We start from the raw sequence: 13,826 nt of genomic DNA, 5'->3' as shown, positions 1-13,826 counted from the left end.
CCTAATAACCTAGTTATATATCAGCTTAGCCTTTCTTCCAACTATGTTGGAGTCGGCTTCAAGTCTCATAGATGCAGCTGCATACCAGTATTGTACATGGAGCGACTGTCTATCTGACCTCCACAACACAGTTACCTGGGTTATAACACGATACTCGGTAAGACTGGTTGTCAGACTTTCAAGCCTCTGCCTACTGTTAACGACTGTCAAAGATATTTGAAAATGACAGCCGGGACTCACAATTTAACGTGCCTTCCGAAACACGGAGAAACTCGATATATATAAGATGGTCACTCATCCACAGAACAACCTCGGCAAGCGTAATTTGACCTGTAAAATTGATCGGAACGACTGGTGTTATTTAGCCATGAGCTAATGTAATGTCCGTGGAAAGGGTTGCTTAACCTAGTTCGTTTACCGACCGGTGAGCGCAACTAGCTATGATAATTGAAGTAATTTTGTTAAACAGTGTTAATTGCGAGTTTTCGATCAAATTCTTTCAGCACTGAATCATTTTCGGCTGAAAATAGAGCGATGTAATTATTGACTAGTTTTTTTATAAAAAGACAACTCCCGCACTAAGAATTGCTCTTGTATCGCGGGGACTTTTTGCAACATACAAAAACGGACACAAAGTGCAACCAGACGCGAAACAATTATTTTTGGATCGCACAAATAATATAATCGTTCTGTGAGGGAATCGAAACCACGATCTCCCGACGCAATGGCACCGGCGGCGTGGCGACCTAAACCACTGCGCCACGCAAATATAATATGTACAGCAAACTAATAAGTGGTTGTCGAGTAAAGTGATTCTTCGTGTTGTAGAAACATCATATCATTTGAAAGGACATATTATGCTAGTATTTTTAAACAAATTAATTTAACATCTATGGGCAAAACGGTGCAAACTTTTTCAGCAGTTTAACCTACATAGTATTATGCTTACTATAGCCTTAGGTGTGACAGAGGTGAATGAAAAACATCCATATTTCGTCATTTTCAATGTCAGTCTCATTAGGGCATGGGTAATGAAGGCACAGGTGTATGCAATACATCCAAATTCCACTATTTCCATTGTTAGTCTCATGTAGAGACGCCCATAGCCAGTTGCGCACACCGATCGGTAGACGATCCGTGGGTTAAGCAAATCTTGGCGCAGTCATTCCATAGATGTGTGACCGCATAGTGGTATTTGAACTGGGCGTCTCCGTGCTTCGGAGGGCACGTAAAAAGTCGGTCCCGGTTGTTGTCGATAAGATAATAGTCGTTAAGCCACGTCAAAAGCCTTCTGGCGGCTTGAACAACTTTGACACCAGGTTGACCACTACCCATACAATAAGAAGAAGAAGGGGAATTATTGCTATATAACATTACCAAACTCTAGATGACTATTTTAGCCATTTACTTCCATTACATGACATATTATCACAACTAAACTCCAAAAACTGCTGTATTTCATCACATTTCAGGAAAAAATAGTTTTATCTGTGTAAATAGTGTATTGTCTTATCTAAACAATAAATGTATTAGGGTTTCCTGTTGTTTAATTAAAGTAATATTGCAGCATTTCCTTCCATACATAGAAATAACAAGAAGTATTAAAACCCCATAGAATTCTGTTTTACCCATGATTGTGCCATTGCTGGGCAAGAGTCCCCTTTCAAATGAGGGAGGGGTTAGGCCTGGAGTCCACCACACTGGTCAAATGCGGGTTGGGGACTTAGCATACCTTCAAAGACTGTGTTAAAGAACTCTCAGGCATGCCCTCAAGAAATGCATTAAACAGTTTACACTCTGGTCAAGTGCAGATTGGGGACTATTCATACCTTCAAAAACTGTTTTAAAAAACTCTCAGGTACCTATGCCCTTTCTAGGGATTGTCACAAGTGGTGTTATTTGGTCTGAACCTACATCAATAAGGAAATAGTGAATTTATTTTATGTATTTCATATTTAGCTTTCAGCTATATTATTTGCTGCTAGTGAAAATTTTCAATACATTATTTAGTTAAACTTTTACTGGATTTAACCAGTGATATTGAACTACATTTCCAGTTACAAAGTATCCTAACTCTAACCCTTAATATGACCAACCCAGTAAAATTACATCTAAATTTGCCTTTAAAGCATGTCAGCTCAATAGAGTAGTTAACTTTTACATTTATAAGTATTAATATTTGAGTGGTTCTTATATCATTAGTTTTGATAGTACAGGCATATTTCTAATTGCATATCCTAATTTCATATACCTCATAGAGAACAAGCATAAATAAAAATGGTCATGCCTTTACCATACTATAATCTTTTTTTTTGGGTAAATACTGAACCTAGTCTGGAATTTAAACCAATACTCTAGGCTTAACAGTCACATGGAATAGGTATCATTTAAATTACACTCATACAGTGATATACTATAAGAAAAAAAAGGCTAGGTTGTATGCAGAGCCAGACCCCATTTTTTTCATTTAGTAAGTAATTTAAAAAAGGAATAACTAACACAACTGATAAACTTTTTAATAAAAAAGAAAATAGTTGAAAACCTATCAGAAAATTAACATACTAATGGTTTTTATACAGTAATCCACTTTAAATCATTTATCATTAGAAATACGAATTACACATCAAATATAAAGTAAAAACCATTTTTTATATAATACAAAGTATCTAATAGGAATCTTATTACATTATCTGTGAATGACCTAAAAATGTTATCCTCCTAATTGAATTAAAAACATTCACTCATAACACTATGCTCTACTTAGCTGTAGAAAAAAAAAGATTTTTCAAATAAAGAATACTTACAGTTTATATTACTGATATCCCAGGGGTCTTTCATCAAATATATTTTGATCGCGCAAAAATTGTTTTAAACCTTGCGGCATTCATTTCTTGACTCGACTGACTAATAAATAACAATCTCGAGAATCAAACGTCCGGCAATTGTCGCACGCACAATGTAGACGACGCAAACAGCTAATTAAAAAGTCCTACACCAATTCATACAATCAGCCGCTTATTTGTGTTACACCAAAACTATCTTCGGACACAGATAAAAACGTAATAACACAATGTTTACTACACAACACAGTACTAGAGGGAATGCACGGTTAATTGCTCTAATTACAGCGTTCGTATTGTTTGTAACTGTGTCGAAACAATGTTAATTTTATTGAAATACAATGCTTCAGCTTCAAGGCACGAAATTTATCCTTTTTCCGATTCTGACGTGACTTGTAGGGTTGCGAACTTTTTAGTCAGAACCAATTTAGTCTACTTTAGTCGAATTCAAGAGTAGTATTAATAAAATTAATTTTACTTGTGATGTTGTTTTTACTTACAAACAGGACGCATGTCCCTCACAAGTGTATAGTTTACATCATAATCAGCAAGAAAAGAACTGTATATTTGACCCAGTCCCTCTAATATTTAACTTGTAGATAAAATTTATCGACTGAGAGTTAGATAAGAATTAGTAACTTAACTGTCAAGTTATTAGTAACTAAACAGCCCTAGGATACGCAATTTCCATAGACAATTACGAAAACAAGTTTGCAGAAAAATAATAGACAAGAACTGAATTTTAATAAAATTAAAATGAATGAAAACAATTTAATTTTGGGCTCTGAATAGTTTCGTTTTGTAATTTATTTTAAAGGATAACAAAAAACATTTCGTTCTGTGATAAGTAATGCATCTATAGTTTACAATTTGTGGTTTATTTATTTTTGCAAAAAGTCATGTGGCCAATCGATATTCAATCAGTATCGATTAGTCTGTGAACGTCAAAAAAATGTCATTGTCATGTCGGAAAATAAGCGCTAGATTGTTTATTTACAAAAAGCATAAAAGCAACTTATTTTAACTTACAAAGATGAATTAAAAATGTCTTCGTTTTTGTGCTTTATTTGCCACAATGCTGTTAATTCGGATACTACGGAGGAAACGAGGGAAAAATATAGAGAAGTTGTTGGTATGAACGTAAGTATTCTTTTTTTGAGTTTATGTCAGAATATCTACTTTTAAGGCACGATTTCCCCCATAGAGGGATTGGAACTATTCTTATTAGAGCTTTTTCTAAATAGAATACTTGTTTGTTATTGTCGCATAAGTGTGGCGGCTCGTATTGTCCATGTTGTTTATTGTTGGTCAAATGCGCGCCTTTTTCAGTCGGAGTGTTGTAAAGTTGAAACGCGATTGAGTCCAAGTTATTTATTGCGAATTACCTGGCACACCCTTTGCCATACTCCAACCCCATTTACGCAATACACTCCCCTGTTAATGGAAAATCCAAAAGACTGGTATTTAATTATAACTTTAAGCACTCTTAACGGGAATATTGAACAGTGAATTGAACTGAGACGTTGTGATTAGAAGTCAAATACACTATGAATCAGACCACAAAGACAGTGAATGTATGAATTATTACAAATAATTTTAATTTATAAAGATGAATACAGTACGAGCTCTGCTTAATTTAGAAACAAATGACCGTGTGTGAGTTGTCCAATGATCCATACTTAATATTATAAATGCGAAAGTAACTGTCTGTCTGCCTGTCTGTTACTCAATCACACCTAAACTACTGAACTAATTTGGTATGGAGATATTTTGATACCCAAAGAAGGACATAGGCTACTTTTTACCCGGGGAAAATGACGCATTCCCATGGGAAAATTCAGGTGCCAGATAATATGATTATGTTATTTATTGTTACAGCTATGTCCCGACTCTCATCTATGTTATGTCTGCTGCCACATGGTACATAAGCTGTGTTTATTTAGATCAGTATGCTTGAAACGGAGTTTGGAATATCCTGACTTGTTCAGGTATGTATCCAATTATAGCTCTTGACACAGGCAAAATGTTTTATGTTCAACTTTCATATATTAATTCCCTAACTTTATGTGTATTATATAAATGAATTATGAGACATTAGATAAGTACTGTACTCCTGTTAATTTTGAATAAATTGAATTGAATTGAATTGAATTAAACCTGGGAACTACAACACAGGTTTTGGCTGAAAATGTTTTTGTCACAGTAGTTGTTCATAAAAGGTTATCGCTTAAGTGTTAAAAATATGTTTAATCAAGAATTTATATTTATTTACTAAAGCTTACAACTACTGTTAACTTATGAATTAAATGAAGTAGCTTATTATGGGATGTTTATTTTAACAATGGTCAACACTAAATAACAATAGTCTGTCTAAAATGCTAATACAATCTAAGTATATATGTACTATGTTTTATTCATAACAAAAGTTAAGGAATATGACATAGTAAGATTTTAGACTCTTTCTAATAGGAAACCAAGTTAACTAATGCAATATTATGTCATAATAATAGGTTATAAGTTTACAATATGATAGCATTAAGGATTTATTTATTTATATGTAACATACAACATTACAGATTTATATCCAAGTCATTATTAATCTTATTTTACAGTGAAAAATGCACAGTAAACCTTCAACAAACAAATCTAGACATCCTTATCTTATGTAACGAAGAATCTTGCAACACAAACACTGATACATACTACAATTACAACAACGAAGACAATGATTACATAAAATTAGAAGATGAGTGTAATGATTACACTCAACTTGAAGATGATTATGAAAAACAGAAATATTCTGTAATAGAAGAACCTTATTCAGTCCAAGAATTGCAAATACCACAAATCAGTGAGAATGTAACGGAGTTTGATCAGAATTTTGTCCAGAATGTGAACTTAGAAGTGAATGTTGAGGATGAATGTAACGAAGTAAGAGAGAGCAACGAAGATGGTAATGATGATGTTGATAACGATGATTCAAGTCACACTGGTGCTGTTGGGGATAATGAAGATGTGATTAACGAGGAAGGGGAGGAATCTGGTAAGAACTTTTAGTACTTACTTATTGTATGGTTAGTGGTCAACCTAGTGTCAAAGTTGTTTAAGCCGCCCGAAGGCCTTTCTCGTAGCTTGAAGACTGTTAAATTAATTGACAACAACTGGGACCGACTTTTACGTGCCCTCTATAGCACAGGGACGCTCAGTTCAAATACCATTATGCGGTCAGCCATCTTTGTTACGCTCACCGGTCGGAAAACGATCTGCGGGTTAAGCAACCCTTGGCGCGGACTTTCTAAAGATGGGTGTCCGCATAGAAGTATTTGAACTGAGTGTCTCGTTAAAAGACGGCCCCCGTTGTTGTCAATTAAGATAACAGTTGTTAAGCTATATCAAAGGCCTTTCGGGTTTGAACAACTTTGACACTAGGTTCATCACTAACCATACGATAAAACAAGTTAAAATAAGGCACAATATTGTATTAACACCATCTATTTATTTCACAGACAACTCAAAAACTCCTTCAAAAAAGAAAGAAGAATACAAAAAGATTCTTCTTTCTGTAGAAGAGCAGAAGACAGAGTTAGAAGTACAAAGAAAGAGTTATAAGTACATTGATTCACAGTTTAAGTGTTATAACTGTGCGCTGGGGTTTTTGTTCAAGGATTCTTATCAGGCGCATATGATGAGACATGAAGAGGTAAATGCGAAAACTTTCATTAAATTCTAATTTTATGTTTAACTAGCTGACACGCGCAACTTCGCTTGCGTCACATAAAAGTGAACGGGTCACAATTTTCCCCGTTTTTGTAACATTTTTTACTGGTACTCTGCTCCTATTGGTTGTAACGTGATGATATGATATGCCTATAGAATTCCTTAATAAATGGACTATCAAACACTGAAATAATTTTTCAAATCGGACCAGTAGTTCCTTAGATTAGTGCGTTCAAACAAACAAACTCTTCAGCTTTATAATATTAGTATAGATAGTATAGATTATCACATGCTCTAACGGTAAAGGAAAACATCATGATTAAACCTTGAACGCCTAAAAATTTATGTTATACATTTAAGGGCATGCAAAGTCCCCAACCCGCACTTGGCCAGTGTGGTGGACTTAATGCCTAACCTCTCCATTGTTTGAAAGGAGACCCTTGCCTAGCAGTGGGACAGTAATGGGTTAAAGAAAATGTTTACCATCTTTTGCACTCTTGGCTATAGAACGCGGATAGATTAGGCAGGTTAAGCTACGCTTGCCGTGGTTGTTTTGTGGATGGGTGACCATATCATACATATCCAGTTGCTCCATAAAAAGTAAAAAAGACGCCTATCACTACATAGCCCATGTCTACCATATGTCTGTATGTATGTATGCTTAGATCTTTAAAACTACGAAACGGATTTTGATGAGGTTTTTTTTAATAGATTGAGTGATTCAAGAAGATGGTTTATGTTCAGAAGGTGTAAAGGTTAATTAGTATTTAAATTTAATATATTTTTAACAGTCAAACGGTGAATTCGTGTGTCCAATATGCACGCTTCGCTTCGCTAGCGCGCCGGTCCTCCGCGCTCACTCCGCGCAGCACCGCGAGAGATACGCGTGCGTGTGCGGCGAGCACGTGCGAAAGAGACAGCGAGATACGCACGCGAACAAGTGCCACAAGAGAGAGAGGGACAGCGCTACTTGTCATTTATGCGGGAAGGTTTATGAGTGAGTAGAATTAAAGTTAATTGTATTATTAGATTGTTTTACAAATATAACAGTGAGTTTCTTGGCTTATAGTTAAGTGTCGGATAGCGTATTTGATAATTTGATAGATAAGGCTTTAGAAAATGTATGGATCAAAAATGGTCAAGTGCGGGTTGGACTCACGCTCACATGTAAAGGGTACCATCTTTAAATTAGATTCAAACATTTTTAAATGAAGCAAGGGAAGTTTGTAAGGATTGTACCAAGTGGTGTTCTTTGGTCTCTGCTTCTGAAAAAGCCGTGATTTTATATATGTATGTAAACACTGATAATAGCATCTAGGTATAAATAAAGTAAAAAAAACATCTTTATCTTACTTAAATTTACAAAATTTTAAGATCATCCGAATATGCTATCTTATTTCCGTGTTAAGGTCAGATAAACAAAATGAAAAGGAACAAAAAGTGTGTTCGCCCGAACAGGGACTTGAACCCTGGACCCTTGGATTAAAAGTCCAATGCTCTACCGACTGAGCTATCCGGGCTCTGTGTTAGTTGTCAAAATGACACACCAAATGGTATAGTAGCTCGGTAGTATATCTCGGGTTCGATTCCCAGGTTAGGCAATGTGCTATGGGTTTTTTTCTAATTTATATTTTATATATTATTTTCTATTGTAGTCTAAAGTTTGGTCACGTGCCCGGTATATGGTAATAGGCTCGCCCTATAAATAGGATTAACATTGTTAGTAGAAAAACTTGGGTATATTTCATACACCTTTGGGTATAGGAGAATTATGAATGCCAATCATACTCGGTATCTCGGATCGGCAATCGTATCCACAACAACTGAAACCACAAGAGCAATCTATGTTTATAAAAGTGAATCCCTATTTCCCTTGGTCACGCCATCACGCATGAACGGCTTGACCAATTTCACTGATTACTACTTTATAATATTTTTTTAAGTACGGGGATGGTTGGGAAACAATTAAAAATCGGCTGTTAGGCGATACAAAGTTTGCGGGGTCAGCTAGTCAGTTATAAAGATGTCTACTTTTTCTACAGAACTGCGAACAATCTACGTCAGCACGTGAAAAGGTTTCACATGAACAAGACGAGCAGTCGCAGTTATCCTTGCAATATCTGCGGCAACACTTATAACAACCAAGCAGCTGTGAGAACGCATATGATGTAAGTAAAATGATAATTCAATCATTTAATAAAAAAGATTATTTAATAAAATAGATTATATAAGAAATATACGACCAAAGATCAGCCTAGCCGTTTTTCCAAACTATGCTGTAGTCGGCTTCCAGTCTCACCGGATGCAGCTGAATACCAGTGTTTTACATGAAGCTAGGTTATAACACGGTACCCCTCAGTAAGACTGGTTGTCAGACTTTCAAGCTTCTGACTACTGTTAACGACTGTCATAGGTTTTTGAAAATGACAAGCGGAACCCACAATTTAATGTGTCTTCTGAAACACGAAGGAACTCGATACGTATAAGATGGTCAGCCATCCACGGAATAACCTCGGTTAGCGAGTTAAACCTCAGAGATGGATCCGCGCGGCTGTTGTTAACTAAGCCATGAGCTCGTCTCCATTTAGTGAGTAAGGCTGTATTCTATATTCTCGGCCTGCACCTAAATTAGCCATTTATTTTCTCCCAGCAAACACATTCAACGTAAGTTCTCATGCGACGAATGTCCAGCAACCTTCAGTAGTCCGTACACGCTGACGCAGCACAAGAAGAAGCACTCCAGCATCAAGAAGCAGTTCTACTGCGACACGTGCCCCGTCGTGTACAGCTCCAAGAAGAGCCTGTTGGCGCACCTGAGGAGCGCGCTGCAGCACCAGGACACTGTGTGAGTACCGCCCCTCTCCTCCCTCCAAGACACTGCCCCCCCCCCCCTCAACACACTGACCGAGACACTGTCACCCCCCCTCAAGACACTGTTACAAAGACACTGGACCACCCCCCCTCTAAAAATACACCCCCCTCTCTCTGCAGACACCCACCCTCTCCCCAATGTCACCCCCTCACGCCCTAAAGGCACAGCCCCCCTCCAGACGCCCCCCAAAGGCGCACATCCCCTCCAGACCCCCCCCCCCCCCCTAAATACACAGCTCCCCCCCCTCCTCCATTCTATACACTAACCCTAATACTTATGATCAAACTTTGTGAATAAATATTGTAAAAAAACTTGATTAATTACTAATTTAACTAATTCTTTATGTATGCAAATTCTTGAAATCGTCCTGCAAATATTTCCAAGCGGACTTACTATTAGAACAATGTTGCTACGTCATAATAAATGATTATTTAACCCCCGGTTTTACTGAGGTACACCTAACGGTAGTTTATCTATTCTATAGCATTTAAACTCAAATAAAAAACGCAATTTAATAGATAAACTACCGCTAAATGTACTCAGAAACCGGGGGTTAAACAATCATTTATTATGATGTAGAGCAGCTACACAAATTGTAAGTCCAAAGAAAAGTAGTAGTATAAGAGTGATAATATTTGTAGTCATGTATTTGGCCGTGCTGTATATAGCCCGGATAGCTCAGTCGGTAGAGCATTGGACTTTTAATCCAAGGGTCCAGGGTTCAAGTCCCTGTTCGGGCGATCACACTTTTTGTTCGATTAACTCATTCCAAACATAGTTAAAATGAATATTATTGATATGTTATTAGAATATTATAATTTTTTAGTAGTACATTTATTCTATTTCATTTTTTATTGAAAAAGTTCAGTAGTTTAGTTCATAGTTTCTTAGTTTCATAGTTAGTTTGTCACGTTTTTAACATTACGCTATGTTCCTAATAGGGTAAGCAATATAGTAAGCAAATAGCACTTGTTACTATATCTGAATACATAATTTTATTAAATAACGTTGTGTTATAACGGTGAAGGAAAACATCGTGATGACCCTTGCATGTCTGAGAGTTGTTTAACACAGTTCTTGAAGGTATCCAAAGTCTACGCACTTGGTAAGCGTGGTGCACTCACGGCCTAACCCCTTTCTCATTGAATTATCAAGATAAATTAATTAATTTCAACATTATTTACTATCATATTATAACTGTACTATATTAGACACTCATTTGATACCAAAGAAAATACGAAACAGTGATGTCATTATACCGTATTTGTATACTAAAATGTGTTCTTAACATTTCATAAAGTGTAGCTGATTTGACTAGCAGTCAAACACCCTATTATTAATTTATTCATTACTAGCTGCCCCGCGCAACTTCGCTTGAGTCCCATAAGAGAGAATGGGTGAAGACTTTTCCCGTTTTTGTTACATTTTTTATTCCTACTCTGCTCCTATTGGTCGTAGCGTGATAATATATAGCCTAAAGCCTTCCTCGATAAATGGACTATCTAACACTGAAATATTTTTTCAAATCAGACCAGTAGTTCCTGAGATTAGCGCGTTCAAACAAACAAACAAACTCTTCAGCTTTATAATATTAGTATAGATAATAATTTAGTCTCATTTCTCTTATCATTTTATCAGTATCAGAGAATTGCGTTCGCTTGAGTTAATCTGTGAAAATGAATCTACTTATGTGCGGTCATTCCATAGATGGGTACCACTAATGGCAGTTGAACTGTAACTCAGTTCTTCAGGTCGACTCCGGTAGTTCACAAAAAGATAACAGTCGTTAAGTCATGTCAAAAGATCTTAAATAACTTTGACACTAGGTTGACCACAAACCATACCCAGGCGGCATCACCCAAGGTAGGGCCCCCCTACAGGGGGGCGAGCCGCGCATGGCGTGCGTCTCGCGGTACTAGCTTATTGCGGTTATCCTGGCGCACGTCTTTGCGGAAGCGGTTGGACACTCGTCAGGTTTTTAGTGGGCTCTACGGCGGACCACATACCCCGTTTGCGCAGTCCCAGTGCGGCGGGGACCTAGCCGGTGGGTCGGCCTTTTACAGCGACCCCGATTGGTTTCCCTGAAGAAAAAAAAAAAGGTTGACCACTAACAATACAATAAATTATCTTTCCTTTTCAGATTCGAGTGTCAGATCTGCACCCGCATTTGTCCCAACGCGAACGCGCTCTCGCTCCACATGGCGCGGGTGCACTCCAGCTCGAAGGACTATGAGTGTAATCGCTGCGGACACAAGTACTCGTGTCGCAAGTCTCTCGTGAGACACATGAGCACGCATGCTGTGCAGCCGAAGATGAAAGTGGCGCAGTGTCATCAGTGCGGGAAGAGTTTTAAGGTAATTAATAGTATTTTTTTTTAAGTACGCATTTTTTCCGCATTTGCGGCTCCGTGTGTCTTTTGCGGGTCTTTCGGGCATATGCGGGTTCTTCATTAATTAGCGGGTCCTTCTGTAATTAGCGGGTCCTACTGTAATTTGGATGTCCTACTGTAATTTGCGGGTCCTACTGTAATTTGCGGGTTTTACTGTAATTTGCGGGTCCTACTGTCATTTTAGGGTCCAGCTAGACCTTGGGTCATTTGTGGGTCCTACTGTAATTTACGGGTCCTACTGTCTTCTGCAAGTATTTCAGACATTAACAAGTCCATGACAGATGCGGGTCCATTAAAGGCACTAGTCTCTCGTACACGTGCGGGTCGGTGCGTCGTCTTTAGACACTTGAGGGGTCTCTCTACTTCTCTTCGTGTCCTCATCATAATGACACTTCATGAACTTCTTAAATCAATAGCAACTATTATCTTCATAGTATCTTACACTAGTTCACTCCAGCTCGAAGGACTACGAGTGTAATCGTTACGGACACAAGTACTCGTGTCGCAAGTCTCTCGTGAGACACATGAGCACGCATGCTGTACAGCCGAAGATGAAGGTGGCGCAGTGTCATCAGTGCGGGAAGAGTTTTAAGGTAATTAGTAGTAATCTAGTAATTTTTTTCAAAAGTATGACTTTTTCGGCATTTGCTGGTCCTTGTGACATTTTCGGGTCTTTTGGACATTTGCGGATCTTTCTGTAATTTGCGGGTCTTACTGTCGTGTTTGGGTCCATTTGTCTTCTACGGGTTCATCTGTCATTTACTGGAACTTCGGTAATTTGCGAGTCTTTCGGCCTCTTGCGAGTCCTTCATTCACCAACATTACTAAATTAACTTCATCCTTTTGTCATTTACGGGTCTTTCTATCTTTTGTGGGTCTTTTACACACATGCGGGTCTTCGAATGTATTGACTCTATAACAGGCGGACTCTTAATCAAAAAAGCTTCCAGTATCAAATGATTTAGAACGGATTTGTGGCCGGCAATATTACCAGCAACATGTACGGCATATTTCAGTTTTAATAATGAGTTGTCATTTTATTCTTTTAACACGTTTTTCTCCTTTTGTTACAGAACAACAGTAAACTCAACAGGCATTTAAAACAAGTATGCGGAAAAGACAAACTGGAAGAAGAATTAGCGGGATACCATGAACAATCTAATATAATGTAAAACTATAAACGGGCACAAAGTTCTAGCTGACCCGCGCAACTTCGCTTGCGTCACATAAGAGAGAATGGGTCAAAAATTTCCCCGTTTTTATAACATTTTTTACTGGTACTCAGCTCCTTTTGGTCGTAGCGTGATGATGTATAGCCTATATCCTTACTCGTTTAATGGGCTATCTAACACTGAAACAATTTTTCAAATCGGACCAGTAGTTCCTGAGATTAGCGCGTTCAAACAAACAAACTGTTCAGCTTTATAATATTAGTATATTAGTATAGCACGTAGTAAAAACACGTAGATACAATTCCGACATAAAGCACAAAGTATTAATGCAAAATACGACTCTAATGTCATTTAAATATGGCTGCTCATTTTAATTTGTAATAGTCGTTTATCCCTTTTCATATTTCAGTGTGCGTTAAATATCATCGGCTGAGTTTGGCAAAAGCCATCTTTAATAGTATGACATGCCCTTGCCTCTTGTGTTAGTTATATCGTGGGCAATCTGAGATTTATGTATAAAAAATCTAAATATTTATACTTGTAAATACAAAAATTGTGATCTTCTTGTTTGAGGTTAAAATTTCAATCCAACAAAGCTGGCTTGAAAGCTGTGATATTTAATAAATGTGAATAAAATCGAAATTAATGGAATGTGTTGTTTTATTATTTTATAGCATCCATTAAAATAATTCTATTAATATAAACAAGATGATGGGTTCGATTCTCGAATCGTAAGAAATGTTATTTGACTTGTTTGGGGAGTATTAATGGATAGACTAGTGACTAATAGTTGGTTAGCTAGTACTACTAGTTACTCTGTTAAAACCGTTCCATTT

The 13,826-nt window shown here is 37.3% G+C and overlaps 3 protein-coding genes and 2 non-coding genes across 10 annotated transcripts in view; 3 read left to right on the top strand and 2 right to left on the bottom strand.

The window, feature by feature from the left end:
* Orp8 (Oxysterol-binding protein-related protein 8) overlaps positions 1-3,213 on the bottom strand; it is a 63,957-nt gene extending 60,744 nt beyond the window's left edge. For all 5 annotated transcript variants that reach the window (XM_076133937.1, XM_076133941.1, XM_076133938.1 and 2 more), the window contains exon 1: positions 2,805-3,213. The gene's annotated coding sequence lies outside the window, so the exon portion shown is untranslated. The remainder of the gene's footprint in view (positions 1-2,804) is intronic.
* LOC142985469 (leucyl-cystinyl aminopeptidase) overlaps positions 1-13,826 on the top strand; it is a 162,508-nt gene that overhangs the window by 110,831 nt on the left and 37,851 nt on the right. The window lies entirely within an intron of this gene.
* LOC142985647 (uncharacterized) lies at positions 3,773-13,640 on the top strand. Of its 2 annotated transcripts, XM_076133943.1 has the most exons (10): positions 3,773-3,980; positions 4,719-4,828; positions 5,453-5,883; positions 6,347-6,540; positions 7,349-7,554; positions 8,600-8,725; positions 9,208-9,402; positions 11,570-11,783; positions 12,253-12,411; positions 12,892-13,640. In XM_076133943.1, the coding sequence occupies exons 1-10, from the start codon at positions 3,885-3,887 to the stop codon at positions 12,988-12,990; spliced, it is 1,830 nt and encodes a 609-aa protein (XP_075990058.1). In that variant the 5' UTR covers positions 3,773-3,884; the 3' UTR covers positions 12,991-13,640. The 2 variants fall into 2 exon arrangements, with proteins under 2 accessions (XP_075990058.1, XP_075990059.1); XM_076133944.1 differs by lacking the exon at positions 12,253-12,411.
* On the bottom strand, positions 8,005-8,077 carry TRNAK-UUU (transfer RNA lysine (anticodon UUU)). The gene has a single exon. It is a non-coding gene; the product is annotated as a tRNA-Lys (tRNA).
* Positions 10,097-10,169, top strand: TRNAK-UUU (transfer RNA lysine (anticodon UUU)). The gene has a single exon. It is a non-coding gene; the product is annotated as a tRNA-Lys (tRNA).

Source organism: Anticarsia gemmatalis, chromosome 30, assembly GCF_050436995.1.
Source record: "Anticarsia gemmatalis isolate Benzon Research Colony breed Stoneville strain chromosome 30, ilAntGemm2 primary, whole genome shotgun sequence".
NCBI classification, from domain to species: domain Eukaryota; kingdom Metazoa; phylum Arthropoda; class Insecta; order Lepidoptera; family Erebidae; genus Anticarsia; species Anticarsia gemmatalis.
The sequence above is the reverse complement of the archived record's forward strand: the minus strand, read 5'-3'. Positions and strand labels throughout refer to the sequence as shown.

What these genes read in the sequence shown, in the direction of transcription:
- LOC142985647 (XM_076133943.1), top strand. Translation starts at nt 3,885, where the DNA reads ATGTCTTCGTTTTTGTGCTTTATTTGCCACAATGCTGTTAATTCGGAT. An exon ending in CGAGGAAGGGGAGGAATCTG is followed by an intron (nt 5,884 to 6,346) that starts GTAAGAACTTTT and finishes TTTATTTCACAG; the next exon opens with ACAACTCAAAAACTCCTTCA. An exon ending in TTATGCGGGAAGGTTTATGA is followed by an intron (nt 7,555 to 8,599) that starts GTGAGTAGAATT and finishes CTTTTTCTACAG; the next exon opens with AACTGCGAACAATCTACGTC.